General features: G+C 34.0%; 2 protein-coding genes across 3 annotated transcripts in view; both read right to left on the minus strand.

Annotated features, from left to right (window-relative positions):
• Nucleotides 1–22,102, minus strand: part of LOC112904512 — a 78,502-nt gene that overhangs the window by 17,771 nt on the left and 38,629 nt on the right. For both annotated transcript variants that reach the window (XM_025974651.1, XM_025974652.1), the window contains exons 2-3: nucleotides 2,374–2,711; nucleotides 1,306–1,500 (exon numbers count right to left, since the gene is read on the minus strand). In XM_025974651.1, the coding sequence (XP_025830436.1) occupies nucleotides 1,306–1,500; nucleotides 2,374–2,704 (526 nt within the window). In that variant the 5' untranslated portion in view covers nucleotides 2,705–2,711. The remainder of the gene's footprint in view (nucleotides 1–1,305; nucleotides 1,501–2,373; nucleotides 2,712–22,102) is intronic.
• On the minus strand, nucleotides 20,102–21,844 carry LOC108738798. Its single transcript, XM_018472384.2, has one exon. It carries the CDS (start codon nucleotides 21,251–21,253, stop codon nucleotides 20,108–20,110), a length of 1,146 nt encoding a protein of 381 aa, XP_018327886.1. The 5' UTR covers nucleotides 21,254–21,844; the 3' UTR covers nucleotides 20,102–20,107.

Consider the following 22,102-nt stretch of genomic DNA (forward strand, 5'->3'; position numbering starts at 1 on the left):
GTCTGTATTCTGTCGAAACTGCTAGACGCGGATCGCGATTTCGATCTTTTTGGATCTCATCAGCGCGTCGCAGGCAGCTCCGACAGAACACAGACCAACTTTTACCTGCTGTCTTAACAGGGCGTTTTAGAAAACACTACAAATGGCGCAGTAAACGCCATCTGTGACACGATGCTACATTTTAGCATTACGTATGCTCCAACAAAGTCCACTTGTGTGGATATCTACTTGCTGAAAAGGAATCCCGGCGTAGCCAACCTCAACGTGATAGCCCTGTACTCTTTTTATTACGATTGCCCCCTGTAAACGAACCTCGACTTGTCGGTTGGCGTTGAGGCGTAGTCGGAAGATTCAAATGATCGTTTAAGGAAGTGAATTGATGTATTAGATTGGATCTTCGTTTATTAACAATTAGCATAAAAAAGTAGCGCAAAAAATTCCGGTGGAACTAACGAAGTGTCGAACCTATTTAAAAAATACAGTTTAACATCATTAGTAGGCGACCGGGGGGTCCTATTTGCCATTTTAACTAACGGATCAGATCTATTGTTATCCATCACCTACACTACACTTATAACTAGCTGTATTACATGTAACAGCCCGCAATACGTTTTGAATCTTGTAGATAGATAAGAAGCAAAATGAATCTGTTGCGTCAAACGAACACATCATGTTGCTGATACAACATTATAGAAAAGAAATTGCACAAATGCCTCAACAGGACAAGGTTTAGATAGATACTATACTAATCGCAATGTAACAAAAAAATAAATATTACAGTAATACTGTAAATTATTATTATTGCCTGTGGATGACTCTGTACTTCCCCAGGGCTCCAAGTGTTTAAACCTTCCTCTAGTGGAAATGATAACAAATTTCCCATAAAAACTGCGCCTAACCTTACAACCTAAACCATAATTTACTAATTTTTCTACTGTTTTTCTTGCATAATTTTCACATCTAGTAAAAGGAAATGGAAAAGTGAAAAATGACCAACCTTACCTAACGTAATATGAAGATTGAAAAACCTTTGGCGGTTGTTGTAGAACAAACAAAATAGGACAACTACAGTGGCTTTGGGGTTTGAGCTATTTCGTTTGTTCTTACCTAACGTAACCTAACCAATTCGTATGTAAAAAATACCATAACAACAACATTTTTATATACAGTTTCGACCTCAGATTACACTGTTTTGTTAATTCAGATACATTTATACAAAATGGTATCAAATTTTCCATAAAACAATACACTGATGTGAGATGTTTATATTACAGAATATTATAGTTATTAATGTACTTTACCTACCCATATTGAATTTATGTTTCCTTTCGGTAACACTTCGACCATTCATGGATTTGACAATTAATTGAAAATTCCTGGTTTCGTTTTTGGAAACGGTGACTCCTAGTGTGAAATTTTTCTTTATGTCAACTATGTCCTTTAATTTAAAACCTTTTATTTCTTCGTTGATTCTCTTTTGTATTTTGTTTTCAAAATCACCTTAAAACAAATCAAACGGGTAATAAAATTGGAACATTACTTATTAGATACATAGTTTTTTTAATATATTGTCAGAGTCCAGGGTTGTAAAATTACAAAACAAAGCCTTGGTTACTTATTCATAGAACACTTTACAAGTTGTTTTCACAACAGTCTTTATCGTATCGTCGCACTCAGTTGTTTATTACTTAAACATATTTTTAAAAAGGGATTTCTTTATTATGACATAGTGAACTACAAATTGTACATTAGGGTGGTCGTTAAAAATTAAATTCTTTCGTCCTTCCTTTTGACGAAAAACTACGGGAAAATTTTTGCTTTTTGATTTTTAACAAAAAGAACACGTGCTGACAGTCAATTGAAGTTCATTTTTCGATAAAATTATAGTTTTTCGTTTTGAAAATAAATAAATAATATTGAATATAACTTGGTAGTCATTAAATAAATCTCTATAAATAAATAATTGTATATAAAATTTACAAAATTGTTCATATTTCAGGAAAAATAAAGTTGTTAGTGCTAAAATAACTGACTTAATAAAGTTTATAAGTTTACCAATGAGATTATCTCGATGGATATGAACTTCATCTAAAACCAAAAAAAACCCTTTTGTAGAGAATTTAATTTCCTATAAGCCTGTTTTCATGATTTTTTATCCAAATTTAAATACTGTGTTCAATATTTCAGAAAACTATAATTTTATTGAAAAATGAACTAAAATTTTTTCCCGTAGTTTTCCGTCAAAAGGAAGGATTTTTTTTGGCGTCCGAAAGAATTTAATTTTTAACGACCACCCTATTGTACATTAGGAACATTTTGCTAGTTTCATTGTGCGATAAATTACTAATTATTCATGCAAACAATGTAACTTACCCAAAAGATTTACCAAATCCTTAATCCCAAAGCTGTTATCATTGGCATCAGTTGTTACGTTAGCCAGTTGGCTGAGTTTTCTGATCATATTCAGTTTAGTCACTGCTCTGTCTAATGCCTTCCGGATACAGTCTCCGACATCGTCATCGTCGATACAATTTATGACATCGTTGCTCCAAACGCGTCCAAGTCTTGATTCGTTATTACCGTTGTCCTTTGGAAGGTTTCGATCAGGTCCTGCAGAAAAACCGGCGGGAATCTGCGTCTTAACCAGATGAAAGAAGCACGTGACGAAGAGCAAAGTATTTCCGTACATGGCTAACCAGCCCATCAAGTGGCTGTTGAAAAACAACTGGGAGTTAGAGAATGATGATCATGCAGCAAGAAGAAAAAGGAAGTGTTCTGATTGAAGACAAACTTGACCTAGTATTGATACAGTCGCAATTTAGATTCCAGAAGGTAAATTATACCTCGTTAGGTTGCGGTTATGTTACATGAATTTCCGGTTTTATGTGATCCAGCAACTTGTTTGAAAATAAAAAGGAAAAACACTGGAATCTATGTATGAATCGACTGGTTGTACTACAATTCAAATTTTTGCACTTATATAGACACGCGTTTCGCCAGCATTAATCCTATTCGACAATTTTTGTGGCAGTTTTTTCAAAATAAGGAAATTGTCTGGTAAGAGCACATCATGAGTCAAATTCTGGGTTACAGCTATAAAATCCTGGTGGAGTACTTTGTTTAATTGACGTCGACCATGAAATCGTTATTAGTATTTACTGAAACTACCCGAATAGAATTTATTTTTGGGAACCGGTTGGGTCCCGATTGGGTTTTCCCAAATTTAAATGGGGTCCCAAATGGGATACCCAACCGGTTCCCTATTGGAAATGTAACGCCTTCCCCACCTGGGACCCGGTAGGGAAAGCCTTAATTGGAAAATTTGGGGAAATTCCAAATGAATTTTTATTTTTAAATGTGATGTTACAGGCGAATGATGAGGATATCGTGAGTAGAAAAGGTTAGAAATGAAGAGGTATTGGAAAGAATAGGAGAACAGAAGACTCTATGGCAGTCAATAAAAAATAGGCGAGATAGGTTGGTAGGACACCTTCTCAGGCATGAAGGTCTAGTCAGAGACATATTAGAGGCAGAAACAGGAGTTAGGAGGAGTTTTAGGGAAATGCGAAGGATAAAAAAGAGTGGAGGTACGTGTCCAACCAGTCTTAGGACTGACAACCTTATGATGATGATGATATTAAAATGAAAATAATACATGTATTATAAAGAAAAATATTTTAAGTATAATATGAGTAGTATATCACATGGTGCTATAAGTATAATTTCTACTAAAACTGCATTTTCCGCTAGGTTACGTTCGTTGGAGAGTCACTCACTCTTTCCTCTAATCTAGGCTGCTCTTCAATATCATCATGAGAATCATTTAAATTGTTGAATAAAATAGTGTCATGATTTTCACTTAAAACACTTTCTGGAATTGAATTGTTGNTAGGTTATGTTCGTTGGAGAGTCACTCACTCTTTCTTCTAATCTAGGCTGTTCTTCAATATCATCATGAGAATCACTTAAATTGTTGAATAAAATAGTAATCATGATTTTCACTTGAAACACTTTCTGGAATTGAATAATTGAACGTTGTATCACTGTTACCATTCTCACAAACATTTTCATGACTGAATATTGTCTAACCTCAAATTATCTTCTTCATGTATTAAAATAATTATTAATTACTCTTCAATAAGATTGTAGTTGGGAGGTGCAGTTTGGGCAAAGCTTGGGATTGTCCTAAAATACGCAGATTAAAATTCATTGGGTATAGGTGGGAAATGCCCAATTTGGGAAATTCCAACAATCTCCAATGGGGACCCAACTGGAATTTGGGAATTCCCAAAATAAATTCTACTCGGGTAATGGAATGGAGAAAGCAAAGTTTCCAGTACATTTGTGGCTATTCAAATATCATTTTGATATCACAAAAGAACCCATAAGGATTTCACGGATTCATTTAAAGCAAAGACCTCCCAAGAGTTGTCTTCGTAATAAATGAACTTTTTAATTAATAGTCTCTCAAATAAAACCCGTTGCGTCCAAATTTAAAAGATCGGAACATTCCTAATGTTCTAACGCTTCACCGTGTTGGAAATAATCATTCAAATAAATCATTCCCGTTTCAATTTGTCTTTTAAATTCACTCTCATTTACAACTCTACCTGAAGTGCATCATCAAGTAAGCGAAAGCCCTTGAAATGGACTTGCCGGTAGGTACCGTTATGGACTTCTTATTACGTATTTGTAATTCTCTGCTGCGGCATCATAATTAGACCCCAATGAAGCTATTACGATATGTTAAAGACCGTCTTTTGATAATCTAGCATTCTCAATACACCAGGAAACTTCTATATACAGAAGTGTTTGAGGAGCTAATTATACAGAAGTGTCTTACATGGCATCTTACAATTTATTATGCATCAAACATGCATCAAATACATGCTCTGTTTTGGATGTTTCTATGTAAACTTAATCAGTACAATGTCATTTGTGACATTTTTGTTGTAAGGGTGGAGTAAAGAGGGAATGTCCTATATTTTACTTCAATGTCATAAATACAACACTACCTAAGCATATATGAGCATAGTTAACTAGCTAAATAACGTACAGTTGAATTCGTTTATTATGAATCCGCCTATATTGACCAACCGCTTAATATGAAGTAATTGCAGTGTTAAGTTTGGTTTTCATATTAAATTGTCTATAGGAAAGTTTGGATATAATGACTCCGTTTAAAATGACATATCGTTTATTATGACTGATTCTCAAGGAATCATATCCGGTTATAATGATCCAATCGATTAAAAATAACATTTTCGCTCATTTTTCTGACTTTTTATGTATATTGATATTACAATTCATCGTTTTTTTTTTCTTTTTCTGTTAATAAATACGTACAATTTGTAGTTTTTCTCTCTATTAAACTAAATAACTAACCAAAATAGAAAGTTGTTTATTTTCTAAGACTATGCTTTGTATGACGCCCGCTTAGTAAGACGTGTTTGTCATTTCCCTTCGATGTCATTATAAGCGGATTCTACTGTATATGAGAAGTAGAAATAGCCCAGACACGACAGTCCATATTCAGAAAAGATGGTTGGATTATTACATTAAAGTTGTTCTTTTACTTACACGCTTATTTAGCTGGAATCAAAGTATGTAAATAATAACAATAACTTTATTAATTTAAACAACGTTTGCGACTAAGTATTTAAATACAATGCAGTGTTGTCACTATCGATCGGGTGCCCTAATCAGCGAATTGAGGCGACCGTCAAGACCAGATAAATTGATCCTTTTGATCCTGTGCTCCATATTACTATGTGCCTAGAGAAGATTTTTTTTATTCTCTTCCTATATATTTACGTTAATATTTTTTGCAATTTCATGTCTTTAGGTCTTTTGGAAACCCCTTTATGGAATTTTTTTCTTTGACAACTAATCTAACTTTTTTGCCTTGTCTTAAACAGATTTATATCCTTTTAAGTGTCTAATAATTAAATTAATAATAACACGTATTAGTTAATTAACACGTTAACTATCCAATATTAGATTTAATTGGCCGGCCCATTATTTTCTGGTACAATTAATTTGTGTATTGAGATAGGGGACTAAATTAACGCGAAAAAAAAAACAATTTGGGAAACAATGATATTGCAAAGTCATCGGCGAGCCACTCAGACAGCAATTTCTACTTCAAAGCTTTTGCACAACATCAACACGCTATGATAGCTTCATCCTTTTAAATTTTCTTTTGTTTATTAGTCTTCGCCTTTTTTTTTTCTTCTTCCTCTTTTATAGAAGATGAATCGATTCATGTAGTTAATTCACATTTACTTATCAACGCTTTATTAAAAGAACAAACAAAAGAATACACAACCTCGGAATAAAAGTTTAATTATGGTAGGAGCAACAATAAACGAAAGTCACTATTACAGACCATCGTAATATATCGGGTTGTTCGGAAAGTCATTTCGTTTTATCCCAACAGAGGATTTAATTGTATTCTTTTGCACCCAACTTCACATTTAAGCCGTATAATTTTTATATGCTTTGAGAGCTCATATAGCAAGGCTTGTGTGTGAAAAATTCCAATTAATTCTACGCAGTAGTTTTTGGTTGGTGCCCTTTTACATATGGAGAGCGATAAGCAGCATTTTCGACATATCTTACTGTTTTACTACAGAAAGGGTAGTTCAAGCCAGAAAGAAATTGACTGATGTGTATGGAGAAGGTGTGTTGACAGTACGCCAGTGCCAGAACTGGTTCGCTAAATTTCGATCCGGCAATTTTGATGTCGAATAACAACACGTGAAATCGGATTGAGGTTAAATTTATCAAATTCAACAGTTTATGACCACTTGATAGGCCTGGGATTATCCTTGAAGCTCGATGTATGGGTTCCCCATGTTCTCACAGAGAGAAATCTGTGTCGCCGCATTGACGTCTGCGATTCGCTTCTCAAACGTCACGAAAATGATCCGTTTTTGTAGCGCATCATCACTGGGGACGAAAAATGGGTTGTATACAGCAACGCCAAACGCAAGAGGTTATGGAGCAAAAAAGATGAACCGGCTCAAACCATTTCCAAAGCCGATATTCACCAAAAAAAGGTGATGCTGTCTGTTTGGTGGGATTTTAAAGGAATCGTTTTTATTGAGCTTTTACCGGATAACACAACGATTAATTCGGAAGTCTACTGTCATCAGCTGGACAAACTGAATGATGCACTTCAACAGAAAAGGCCAGAACTAATCAACAGCAAAGGTGTAGTGTTTCACCAAGACAACGCGAGACCTCACACAAGTTTGGTCACTCGCCAAAAGCTTTTACAGCTTGAATGGGATACAATGCTACACCCACCATATTCTCCAGACCTGGCACCATCGGATTATTATTTGTTCCGGTCACTCCAAAATTTTTTAGACGGTAAAAATGAGGATCAAAAACCTCCTCGATCAGTTTTTTGCCAGCAAAGACCAAAAATTTTATGAGCGTGGAATTATGCTACTACCAGAAAGATGGCAAAAGGTGTTGGACCAGAACGGTCAATATATAATTTAATAAAGTATTTGTTTATTATACGAAAACTGTCTTTCATTTTCACAAAAAAAAACTTTCCGAACAACCCTATATATACATAGGATTTATTTTATTTTACTTGATGAATCATTACAACATCATTAATTCAATACGATCCATAAAATTATATTGAATGCTATATTATTGATTCATGAAACTGATTTCTTTACTCTCAGTGGTGATGAATGTAGTTCTTCTTTCTGATAATTGACTTTTAATTTATAGCAACTTAAATAGAAGTCAGTCTCATTTAACGTTGCCTTTATTATAGATGAGAGAAAGAGAGAAAGAAAGGGAGATGTTTCTGTTCACATTCTTCCTATAATTTATTACGTTTCTTTTATTACTACAAATGGAATTAAATTGTGGCACTCGCGTTTTATTTTAATCATTAAGCCATTGACTTTTCAGACTCATAGACAACGAGACTTTATAGTTCCCTAGCACGAAGTGTATCCGCTGCATACATAGTACGTATACAGATTGGGGAAGATTTTTATTCGAAGTTTTAGTCCAACGAGGGACGTATAAATAAAAGAAAGAAAATTAAAACATTTTCTATTGCTTCTTTATCTTTACAATTCTTAAACATTCAATTTTTAACTTCTAATGAATATGAGGTCGACTTGAATTAAAATATTTTCTATTGCTTTTCTTTTTTTAAGTGTACTAAACATTTCTTCAATTGAACCTTATTTTTCTGGCAATGGGACTTCTGAAGCAAATGCGATCTAATGTGACATGTAAATTTTTGTACTAAAGACAAAAACTCCATTGAAAGTTATAAAAAAACTTTTTGAAAGTGGCGCAGAAGTATAAATTGAAAAGTATTTGAAAACGTCACCCTTTTAAAATATGCATTGAACTATGAATTATTTTTGTATGTTTTGGTAGCAAATATTCGATTAATTTCAGTTTCTTATATGTTCCCCATTTACTTTTAAATTCTTTATTTCTCTGATTAAATCTCAACCATACCTACAAGCGTTTCCCAATCTGTATAATGTGTCGGTTACATATCTAACGTACTCTAAATTAATAACGTATCATTAAGGATATAACTTTATACGTATGGGCTGGTGAAAGTACCATTAGTTTGTTGTCTAATCATTGTGGTATAAATGCAGTCTACTTTGTTAGCTTATAGGTACCAACCCATGCAATTACATATGGGCATAGAAAACGTTGGAATAATTGGAACACGCTACCGACTGAAACGTTTTGATCAACACGTAACAGTCTTAGTACAATATATATACGCAGAAGTATATACATATATAACTGTGTTTATTTACGATTGATAGTTAAAAATTGATATGTAAGATATTAGAACGTCTTGAAATTGACCCTCAATTGAGGAGTTTTGAGGTAACCCTCGGACAAAACCATTCATAAACCATGAATAATTTAATTATCGTCATAAGAGTCACTAATTATGAACAGTAATCTAGTCTAAGTCTGCCTATCCCTCTCTTAATTCCTGTTTCTGTTTCCAGTATGTCTCTTGTTAGGCCTTCAAGCCATCGTCATAAGATTGTCAGTCCTAAGTCCTTAGCTAATCTTCGCATTTCCTTAAAACTAGAACATCCCACATCCTTAACCAATTATGACCAGTAATCTAGTCTAAGTCGACCTAAACCTCCCTTAACTCCTGTTTCTGCTTCCAATATGTCTCTAATTATATCATCAAGCCTGAAAAGAAGTCCTACCAACCTATCTCGCCTATTTCTTATTCACTTGAATAACACCCTCTGTTCTTATACCTACTCTTTCTAATAAATCGTCAATTCTAACCTTCTTTATCTACGATAATCCTCATCATTCGCAATTTCGAAAGCTTTTACTTTAATTAAACAACATATTTAGTACATGACCTTGTCTAACAGTTACAGTAATGTAACACACTGAGGCATAAATTTAAGCACAATAATGACAAAATGACCTTGGTGTCCCTGTGAATTTTACCACAGTGTTAAAGCCGTTTCCAGAAATCAAATTACATATATGCGCAAAAAATACTCCCATTATAATAAAGGATAAATTTTACGTCCCTTTTTTATTACGTCAAATGATTAGGACACTTGACCTCTGTTTTATTTTCGATTTATCTGCATGTTTGAGTCAGTCGATAATAAATATGAACAAATGAAGAGCAATCAGTTGTTATTAAAATTGCGTGGGCGTTACAAACGCGAAGTTTATCATTTCTAATGCCACGGGGGGTCAAACTGGCTACATCATAAGACATATGTAGTTGTTACCATACGTAGATACCTACCTAAGGAAACGAATGCTGGTGCCATTTTTTATGGTTAAGTTAGTGTGCTTAATAGAAACGTATTTATGTACTTCCGTATATAAGTGAACTGATTGCAATTGGTTTTTCGATGTCGTTATTGGAAATAACGCTTGTTTTATGGTTACGGTTTTCGAGTGTTTTATGAGAAAAGTAAGCGATCGTTGACTTTCGAGTTCTGGTAATTCTGAGGCACCTAAAGGTATGTATAGGTAACAACAACATTAAAACGTATCCTTCCTCGGTATAACCTTGCAAATGACACCACGCCCCACTATATACTTGAAACATTTTATACTCAACTACTTTCAATTATATCTAACATGTATGTACACTTAAAACAGATTACGTCCTCTTTCGTTTGACTAGCATCTAACTCACGTTTCAAGCAATTAAGTTGATTCTATTTATTTACAGTTCTATTCTTCCTGTAAGAACATTAAAGGAATTCGTTTGAAATGAAATTTGTTTTTGTTGCTGCTCTAGTCACTTTATCGAGAAAATTTGAAAAACACTAAATTCAACGGAAAATAATTTATGGGTGGATATTATTTCGTAGATAATTTTGTCTAATATCTTCCTTTTAACGATAGAAAAAGGAAGGAGTGCGTACATAGGATTTGTAGATTTGGAGAAAGCTTTTGACAATGTTAAATGGGACAAGATGTTAAATATACTTAAAAATGTAGGGATGAGTTACAAAGATAGAAGAGTGATACTTAGTTTGTATAAAGAGCAACAGGCAGTTATAGAGCTGGGGATGCAACGTAGAGAAGTAAATATTAGGAAGGGAGTCAGGCAGGGATGCACACTGTCACCGCTACTTTTTAATCTATACATCGAAGACGCCATCAACATCATTAAAGACAGTACAACTGTAGGGATAGATGTGCAAGGGCAGAAGATTAGTATGCTTAGATTTGCAGATGATATAGCAGTATTAGCATCTAGCAAGGAGGACCTAGAAATAACTTTAAATAAAATGGAAGCGGTACTGACAGATCAGTACTGTATGAAAATAAATAAGAGTAAAACTAAAATAATGATATGCAAGGGAAGAAAAAATAGGGAAAGAGCGAATATAAAGATAGGAGACAAAAATTAGATGAAGTGGCTGATTTTAGATACCTAGGAAGTCAGATAAGTCAGGATGGAAGGAGTAGTAGGGATACAAAGCAGAGGATAGCGCAGGGTCGTGTCGCCTTTAATAAAAAGAAGTCACTTCTATGCTCGCGAACGGTTAATTTAGAAATTCGAAAAAGGTTGTTAAAGGTGTATGTTTGGAGCACGGCGTTGTACGGGTGCGAAACATGGACAGTGGGAGCGGCGGAAAAGAAAAGGTTAGAAGCGTTCGAAATGTGGTGTTATAGGCGGATGATGAGGATATCGTGGGTAGAAAAGGTTAGAAATGAAGAGGTATTGGAAAGAATAGGAGAACAGAGGACTCTATGGAAGTCAATAAAAAATAGGCGAGATAGGTTGGTAGGACACCTTCTCAGGCATGAAGGTCTAGTCAGAGACATATTAGAGGCAGAAACAAGAGTTAGGAAGGGTAGAGGTAGACCTAGATTAGATTACTGTTCTCAAATAGTTAAGGATGTGGGCTGTTCTAGTTTTAGGGAAATGCGAAGTTTAGGTCAGGATAGGAAAGAGTGGAGGTACGTGTCCAACCAGTCTTAGGACTGTCTGCACGTCGACAATAGACGAAAACATTGATGAAGTGAAGAAAATAGTATTGGCCAATCGTCGAGTCACCGTTAGAGAAGTTGCTGAGGACCTAAACACATCGATTGACTCCTGCCATTCGATTTTTACCAATGATTTGGGCATGACATGGGTCGCCGCAAAATTCGTACCAAAATTGCTCAATTTCGACCAGAAACAGCATCGCATTAATATTGCTAAGGAGCTGTTGGACTTTGTCCGCGACGACCCAAATTTGCTCCAGAGGGTCATAATGGGTGATGAATCATGGATTTATGGTTATGAGGTGGAAACCAAAGCTCAATCATCCCAATGGAAGCTGCCGCACGAGAGCCAAGACCAGGTCGAATGTGAAGATTTTGCTTACATTTTTCATCGATTGCAGGGGCGTAGTGCATTATGAGTTCTTTCCACAGGGTAGAACGGTCAATAAGGATTATTACCTACAAGTTATGCGCAATTTGCGCGAAGCAATCCGCCAGAAATACTTAATTCTTTATTTACTGATTTATAGAATTTGAAATAATAGATAATAGTTTGAACAGATCGACCTTCACCATGCCAGTTAAAGTTTTTAATTCCAAAAAGTGGATACGTTGAAAATTAAACAAAATTGTAATACAGTATCAAGTTCTTTCTTTATGGTAAATTTATACAAATTATTCTAAAAACTTTCATTCCTATTTATATATTAATTTTTTATGTTTATCCAAACAGTTGGTTTTGTCGTATTCTTTAAAAGAGCCTGGTGAAGTATTTTCACTGTTTTTAGACAAGACATGACAATCGGTCTTCATTTATTTTATTTATCGTTTTTTTACTAAACATTCGAACAATATTAATTTGACGGAATTACAAAACCATGACGCTTTCGCCAAATGAAGACGTGATGAATACACTGAACATAGTTTCGCTTCCAAAGACATGATGTCATCTCTAGTTTTGTGCTAAGATGTAAAATCCTTCGGTTCCAATGTTCTTTTTTTGGTTTGGCGATGACTACAAGAAAGTTGCTAATTTATTTGCTAATGCGCTAGCGACCGTTACATACAAATAGTGTAAAAAATATCGCAAATCCTCACGATTGTTGTTAGTTCTTTAGAAAAAGATAATCCTAATGTTTAATTTATAACTTGTGGTTAAATCTACTTTATAAATAAAGAAAGCTGGTGGCAGATATGCTAATAAGGAATAAAATGTCGACGGTCCTATTAGGGTTACTAAAGAACAGATTTAAAAATAAAAAAAACTTAAAACTTTTGGGTGTTTCATTCCCACCAGCCAGTAATGCTGGTGGGCGGGTAGTCCCTCCGGACTACGCCAGAAGGTAGGGCGGAAGGCCCTCTTCAGCCTGCTTTCAAGAATCGTGGGAATGGGTGGGTGGTGGTTCGGGTGAGAGAGATGAGACGGACGAAATGAAGACAGAAGGGAATGAAAGATTATCTCTGGAATATTACTGCCTCAGTATTTGCCTAAGTGATCCAAGGAAACCACAGAAAATTTTTGTACTAAGGCAGACAGTCCCGGAATCGAACCGGCGTCCTCCCAAATGCTAAGCAATGGTCTAAACTAAAAATAAAAACTACTTCAACAAAAACTCAGATCATATCTTAAAATCATCATCATAAGGTCATCAGTCTTAAGACTGATTGACTCTTTCCTATCCTAAGCAAATCCTAGCATTTCCCTGAAACTAGAGCGTCTCACATTCTTAACTATTTGTGAACACTCTTAACTCCTATTTCTGTTTCTAATATGTCTCTAAGTAGCCCTTCATGCCTGAGAAGGTGTCCTACCAACCTATACTTCCATAGAGTCCTCAGTTATCCTATTCTTTCTAATACTCCTCATTTCTAACCTTCTCTACCCACGGTATCCTGATCATTCGCCTGTAACATCACATTTCGAAGACTTTCTTTTCTGCCGCGCTCACTGTCCATGTTTCGCACCCGTACAGCGTCGCTCTTCAGACATACACCTTTAACAATCTTTTTCGAGTTTCTAAATTAATCGTTCGCGAGCATAGAAGTGACATGAGACTAATTTGTTTTTAATATTTAATTTATCTTGCTTTATATATTTTAAGATATGTAGAAACCATTAGTAGATAAGCGAGAAGTGTTTAGAAAAGTAAAAAATTCTTTAAGACAACGTTATTTGTAAATCTATACACTATTACACAATTCTCTGTTATGTTAACGTATTACGTCTAATCCTTAGGTGTCCTTGCAAGGTAAAATATGTTAGCGTAGCTACTGAGACTTTCTCAAATGCTATAATTTAAATACTAAATAAGCAATTAATTTACTATATACTATATGTTGCACTAAAGGTAAAACTAACTTTCACTTCATTTGTATAGGACGTAGTACTGAAGGATTGGTATAAAATGGCGTAAAAAATGCTTTTTAATTTAACAGATAATTACCAATCGAAGATTTACGATAATTTGGAGACAGATTACCGAGTCTCTTTGAAATTTATAGTAATTATTTTTATCATTTCACCTTTAAGAAACGAAAATTAACGTTAGTGATGGCATAGCTGATTTTATATTGACAGATTTACAGCCTATTGGCTGTTTATTTTATGTTCTCATAAAGATAGCTAGTAATATAAAGTAAAATTAAGTATAAAAATGCTACAAACATCTGCATGTCAACACATTATGTCGGTTTAAAATACTGACGCTGGCTAATCCTATATGGTAATTGCGGTCTAGGAAGGAATTCGAAGTTGATGACTTATTTATTATCAAACCATTTTACTAAATTAAGAAAACATGCAAATTGTGAAGGTATTGCAATTTTGCTAATGAAATTCGACTTCAGTGAATGCTTATGTACTAATTTTTGGTTTGATTGAGTTACTATAAGTTGCAACATTAAAACAATTTTTACTATTATAAATATTGACTTTTTTCTGTCTGCTTTTTTGTTAGCAATGTGGCAACTAGATTATCATTAATATGTAGGTCTTCTTTTAGTTTCCAAATTCTCCCATTAAGTCTATTTTTCTAGTTTTTGAAATTTTGAATTGCAGATTTATGAATTTTTATGTTTTAAAAATTGATTATTATTAGTTACTCAATGTTTTGCTAAATCAGTGTTGTTGTGTTTTTTATTTATTGAATGAAAGTGCTCTGAGATGCTTTTCTTAGTGGAACTGTTACTTTGTCCTATATATAATGCATAATAAGAATTACAGAATAATTGATCATACAAATGCTGAAATTGAAATATTGACTTTTTTGTTAGCAATGTGGCAACTAGATTATCATTAATATGTAGGTCTTTTTTAGTTTCCTAATTCTCCGGTAAGTCTATTTTTCTAGTTTTTGAAATTGTGAATTGCAGATTTATGAATTTTTATGTTTTAAAAATTGATTATTATTAGTTACTCAATGTTTTGCTAAATCAGTGTTGTTGTGTTTTTTATTTATTGAATGAAAGTGCTCTGAGATGCTTTTCTTAGTGGAACTGTTACTTTGTCCTATATATAATGCATAATAAGAATTACAGAATAATTGATCATACAAATGCTGAAATTGAAATATTGACTTTTTTGTTAGCAATGTGGCAACTAGATTATCATTAATATGTAGGTCTTTTTTAGTTTCCTAATTCTCCGGTAAGTCTATTTTTCTAGTTTTTGAAATTGTGAATTGCAGATTTATGAATTTTTATGTTTTAAAAATTGATTATTATTAGTTACTCAATGTTTTGCTAAATCAGTGTTGTTGTGTTTTTTATTTATTGAATGAAAGTGCTCTGAGATGCTTTTCTTAGTGGAACTGTTACTTTGTCCTATATATAATGCATAATAAGAATTACAGAATAATTGATCATACAAATGCTGAAATTGAAATATTGACTTTTTTGTTAGCAATGTGGCAACTAGATTATCATTAATATGTAGGTCTTTTTTAGTTTCCTAATTCTCCGGTAAGTCTATTTTTCTAGTTTTTGAAATTGTGAATTGCAGATTTATGAATTTTTATGTTTTAAAAATTGATTATTATTAGTTACTCAATGTTTTGCTAAATCAGTGTTGTTGTGTTTTTTATTTATTGAATGAAAGTGCTCTGAGATGCTTTTCTTAGTGGAACTGTTACTTTGTCCTATATATAATGCATAATAAGAATTACAGAATAATTGATCATACAAATGCTGAAATTGAAATATTGACTTTTTTGTTAGCAATGTGGCAACTAGATTATCATTAATATGTAGGTCTTTTTTAGTTTCCTAATTCTCCGGTAAGTCTATTTTTCTAGTTTTTGAAATTGTGAATTGCAGATTTATGAATTTTTATGTTTTAAAAATTGATTATTATTAGTTACTCAATGTTTTGCTAAATCAGTGTTGTTGTGTTTTTTATTTATTGAATGAAAGTGCTCTGAGATGCTTTTCTTAGTGGAACTGTTACTTTGTCCTATATATAATGCATAATAAGAATTACAGAATAATTGATCATACAAATGCTGAAATTGAAATATTGACTTTTTTGTTAGCAATGTGGCAACTAGATTATCATTAATATGTAGGTCTTTTTTAGTTTCCTAATTCTCCGGTAAGTCTATTTTTCTAGTTTTTGAAATTGTGAATTGCAGATTTATGAATTTTTATGTTTTAAAAATTGATTATTATTAGTTACTCAATGTTTTGCTAAATCAGTGTTGTTGTGTTTTTTATTTATTGAATGAAAGTGCTCTGAGATGCTTTTCTTAGTGGAACTGTTACTTTGTCCTATATATAATGCATAATAAGAATTACAGAATAATTGATCATACAAATGCTGAAATTGAAATATTGACTTTTTTGTTAGCAATGTGGCAACTAGATTATCATTAATATGTAGGTCTTTTTTAGTTTCCTAATTCTCCGGTAAGTCTATTTTTCTAGTTTTTGAAATTGTGAATTGCAGATTTATGAATTTTTATGTTTTAAAAATTGATTATTATTAGTTACTCAATGTTTTGCTAAATCAGTGTTGTTGTGTTTTTTATTTATTGAATGAAAGTGCTCTGAGATGCTTTTCTTAGTGGAACTGTTACTTTGTCCTATATATAATGCATAATAAGAATTACAGAATAATTGATCATACAAATGCTGAAATTGAAATATTGACTTTTTTGTTAGCAATGTGGCAACTAGATTATCATTAATATGTAGGTCTTTTTTAGTTTCCTAATTTCCCGGTAAGTCTATTTTTCTAGTTTTTGAAATTTTGAATTGCAGATTTATGAATTTTTATGTTTTAAAAATTGATTATTATTAGTTACTCAATGTTTTGCTAAATCAGTGTTGTTGTGTTTTTTATTTATTGAATGAAAGTGCTCTGAGATGCTTTTCTTAGTGGAACTGTTACTTTGTCCTATATATAATGCATAATAAGAATTACAGAATAATTGATCATACAAATGCTGAAATTGTTATTATATTTGATATTATCAGTATTATTAGATATTCTTATGTATGAAGTGATTTTGTAACCTTCTTTTTTAATTTATTCATTAAACTGCTATTTGTAAGGTCGACATTGTGTCCGTTTTTAAAGCCATGTATGCATGTATGTATTTAATACGTAAGGTGCAGGCCATTGTTAAAATTTTCAGGAGAGTGTGGTATACTGATTAGTGTTTGCGTCAAACAATGGAAAACTATCATTTTCATAGATATTATTATAGATTAGTACTACGTCTGTGGTAGGTTTCAAATTTAATTTTTCCGAACATAGTTCAACTAATATTCATTTTTCAAATATCAAAAAGAATCAAAAATTGTACACACTGACTTTGCAAAAAGTAAAACATAAGTTGGAGATTGTGAATTAGGTGAGGCTTCTGACTTTTGATTTTTAATTCACTAAAACGTAGGTTGCAGTTTGAGTAAGTATTTCCAAAAAGTAACCGTACTGTCTCTTGAGGATAGGCGTTAGGGTCGAAACAATTTTGTGAAGATAAATAAACAGTAAAGGGTACTGAAAAGCGTTTTATGTTTTTTTAAACATTTTTGTGGACTTGCCCAGAATGCCTTTGACTTTCTTGTACTTTTATTACCAAATACATTTCCTGATGTATGCTATACCTAATACTGAGAAAACTTAACTACTATAGCTACAATAATATTTTATTCATGTCTATTTTGTAATAGACAAATGGGTGATGAGATTTATTAAAAGAATTTGCTTGAACTTTAAAACGGTTTCTCTTGTTTGAAAAGTGAATCAGTAAGTCCAGAAATACCTGCGCTTCGAGCAATTCGTAATTGGCAAAGGTGAAGTAAGGTAAGGGGAAATGTCAAGGCAGGCCGACCAGTTATACTCTCACTACTTTGAAATGCAGTTAGTCACAAAAGTATTTTTACTAATAAATACGAGCCCATTAATCGAAAAATGTTTTAACTATTAAAAGGCCATTAGATTTTTCGATAAAAATTCGACTCATCATCACCGCCTTTTTGTTTGAAATACAAAATACCTATGATGTGTGAGATAAGTAAAAGACAGTTGTATACAAGTTTAAACCTAGAGACACTTAAGTAAGCGATTCTAATCATCAACAACTGGCCGCTAGTTTAATATGTACCGCAACAATCGATATCACAATATAACAATGTGTAGTCAAGTATTTTTTACTTTTTTCGGTAACTAATAACTACAAAATACCGCAACCGTAGTTCAACTTTTTCTTAATGTCATTTTATACGTTATCAATTCAATTGTTGTTAATTGCTAGGTAAAGTGGAAATGAAATGAAGTATTAAAAAGTGCCGAAAAAAACAATTGTAGTTTAACTGTTGTTACGTCGTCATTTTTATTGTTAGATACAATAGAAATGAGGTAGATATAAAGGCATTTGTCACTCGACAGTACTGAAGAGTGCTAATAAAAACCTTAGTTTGGCACTCTATAGTTATCGTTTATAAAAAGGTGTTAACACAAACCCAAAAATTCTAGCTTGACTGTCACATAATATTACTATGCATTATAAATTCTATTATTGCCAATTGAGAAATAAAATAGTGGCATAATCTCATAAACATTTAGTACTCAAGTACTCTAAAAAGTGCCGATTGCATAACGTCATTCCTTGGTTATCAGAACTTAATTGTTGGTAATTATCAGTTATTGAAATACATATTAGATCTCAATGGTGTTTGGCATTTTACAGTTAAAAAAAGTAGATAAATACTTACAACAAACTCAAAAATTTTATGTTTTATTGTTGCATAGTCTTGTTACACACTTCATCAATTTTATTACTGTTAGAATATTTGGATTATCATTTGGCACGCTTTAGTGATCAACACCCTGAGTTTAGGGTGTACTGTTAGTTTTCTTCTTTAAGTACAAATTAATTGATATATGTACCCAACTTACTGTTATCTTTATGTTTGTGTGACGATCTGTATATCAGGTATATTATGCGTTTAATTGTGGATTTCGTTACTATGAGACAAGCCCAACAAAATGGAAATTATCTGGTTCCAACATGCTTACAGGTATTAACCAAGCATCGAAGTTAGATAAACATTTGTCAATTTATTCATAGGCTAATCAGACACGTCTGATGATGATATTCCATGTACCTACCTAGGCATTTTTGTTCGGAACACCTGTCCATGTATCTTTAAACACCAATTTCGATATGATTGTGTTAATCGTAGGAGAGACGCCGACAAAAGTATGTCTCTATATTTACGTAGATTTGAATAAACAAAATCGGGGTTGAACAGCCTCAAAATATTGAAGTCATTAGTAGATAAGTAAATACTAAGACAACATTCTTTCGGGGTTATTTCAGGATTATTTTCAATAGATGTTTAGGATATTAACTCAAATTCCTGAACAATAAAATATGCACAGTTTAAATACTTAGCAAAACTTATTGAAAGATTTTTTCTTAAAAAATCAATTAGGCCATATATTTTTAAATTATTTATTTAATCAGATATTTAAAAAGATATGTAATTTATTATCTATCTATACACAATATTAATCTGTTTTCAATCATATCACACCTGTACAGCAGTTTAAAGTAATTAGTCGCTACCCTTTAATCAAATATTGCAAAACTTTGGCCAAAAATTATTGACAAACTTTCTCTTTCCAATTTCACTTCACGTATAGATGCATACGTAGACATATAGTGGAATTTAATTACGAAATCGAAAGTTGTTATTACCAAATTATAAATAACAATTAGAAAATCTGTAGTACATTCCAATCATATTCGTATTCTTACAAAAAGGTAACATTCGTATAATAAATATTCATAATAATAATTAAGATTGTTTTACTTTCGTTGTTAAATTGTCCGAAAAGCAATTTTAAATTCCATTTTCTTTACTGTCGATGTACGCAATTGGTATGTTCCCGAGGAAATTATAATACAATGAGTTTCAAACTTTCAGTTTTTCGACAGTCACACGAGTGAATAAATGTGTTCATTTTCTACACCTATTATTTTAATTGCAATACACTTGCAAAACTGCTTCCAGTACGCAAGCCACTTTCTCTTTCGATCGCATCGTATCTCTTTCTAGCACTCGGTCCGTCTTCGTCACACCCGTTTTAATGATGCTTAACATCCTTCGATTTCGCTTTCAGAATAAAGTTCGGTATCTTGACGCCGAGCCCGCAATAGTAAGGATTCTCGTATTTGTCCTCCTTGCTGTTCTTTTTCTTCTGTTTATTTTTAGCATCGGAAGTCTGGACGCTTTTAGGGTCAACGTCTTCGTAGTCCGGTTCTGGAATCTTAAACGGCAACATATTGTCCCTTGGTGGTAATTTCGGGGGTCTGTCCGTCGGCCTGGGTCTCGACATCAGCGATTGACCACCGGACCTGAAGTACAACTCTCTCGGTTCCCTCGGAACTCCAAAATTGCTGCCGTTCGGCATGACTGGTAATCTGAAGTTTGCATACGAATTAACATTTCCTATCATACTGTAAGGATCTTCGTCGGGGTTGAGCAAACGGGGCCTCTGTTTGACACCTCCCGTCTTGTAGTACGGCGGTACCTTAGACTTTAACATTTCTAATGCGACTATATTTATCACCAAAATCCACACGGGGCAGTCCAACACGTCGGCACTGTCTTTAACAAAAGTTACGGCGTTGAGACACTGAAACTCCAACTTCTTACGATCGGGATATGCACTTCTGAGTTCTTGGTTAACGTTACTGTGGAATTTTTTCATATCGAAAAGTTTGAAGGGTTTGACAGGTTCCAGGGACCATCCTGGCAGGTCGACAATGTCTTTTCCTAAGGCGTTGTCACCTCCGTCGGTGGTGTCTTTGACATAGACGTTACCTCTGGAGAGACGCTTGATGAGAATGTTGCCCGATTCGTCCATCTTGATCTTCACCCCATGGCCTATGTGCAACTTGATCTCTTCGGTTTTCCGATCTCGAAATGGATTGTCGAAACCGCACAATCCTATCCGAAATCCGTCGAATCCGTCGTTCGATCCGTTTACTGTAAGAACTGGAGCGCGTGCGTAAGCCTTTGCAATGCGACGGTTCTTTTCGAAAATGATCACTTTCGCCCAAATTTCGTCATCGATCTTGGACCACTTCTCCAGCACCTCTTGTATGTGCTCCTTGAAGAGGATCTCCTTGCGGTACCAAATGTCTTCTTCCTCGTGGGGCTGCTGGGAGCTGGAGGAAGGCTGGACATGGTCCTCCAGTCTGGACAACATATTCCTTCGAGACATCATCGTCTCAGCGGCAATGTGGAACGGCCTCAAGGTTAACAGAACAACACGACCATATTAGCAAGACTAACTAAGCAACTGGTCGTTTCACAAGGTGTGCGGGAGGAGAATTTTTACGAAACTGAGCGAAATTCTGGCGCCATATTGTCACGAAATCGAGCACAGCTGTGTCTTGATACACCAATGTAATTAGTTAAACACTAAAAGTACGTAGTTTTCGTGAAATCATACGATTATGTGTGTCATCGGTTCTTCGTACGTTTATTACTTATTAGAAAACGTATTAACGACGGACTGTGACTACGACAACACTGAAGGATAAAAATAGTACGAATAGACGAAAAACTTTCACGGCACGTTCGGAGCACTTTCTTTATTGCAGTAGCTAACAGCAACGGACACGAACAGGACTAACTAATAATAATGAGAGCTATTTGGAGAGAGAAACGAACGGCACCAGCTAAACTGAGCCAGCCAGCGACAAACGAGCTGAGAGTCAAGAGGGAGAGACCATGACGAAGGAGCTGTTGGTAAGCGACTGGTACACGGACGTTGGAACGAACGATGGTCTTTTGCAGCGCATACTAAAAGAGAATGACAGCTTTGCAATAAGTGAATGTCTACCTTGTTCTTACATAAGAACAGCTGGCTGGTTTAGTCTATTACCCATGGACGGGCCACGGCTGTTTACTATACCAGCTCCTTGTACCAACCACGCAACCGGATACTCTTGCCACAAAAATCTGGCCAATATTTCAACTTCTATCACTACAGACAAACATACAAACACTCACAGTAAGTGCTTACCAGGTTAGTCTAATCTTTAGTCGCGTGGTATTGAGACTTTTGTTG

This window comes from Agrilus planipennis, unplaced genomic scaffold, assembly GCF_000699045.2.
Source record: "Agrilus planipennis isolate EAB-ADULT unplaced genomic scaffold, Apla_2.0 scaffold197, whole genome shotgun sequence".
In the NCBI taxonomy this organism is placed as follows: domain Eukaryota; kingdom Metazoa; phylum Arthropoda; class Insecta; order Coleoptera; family Buprestidae; genus Agrilus; species Agrilus planipennis.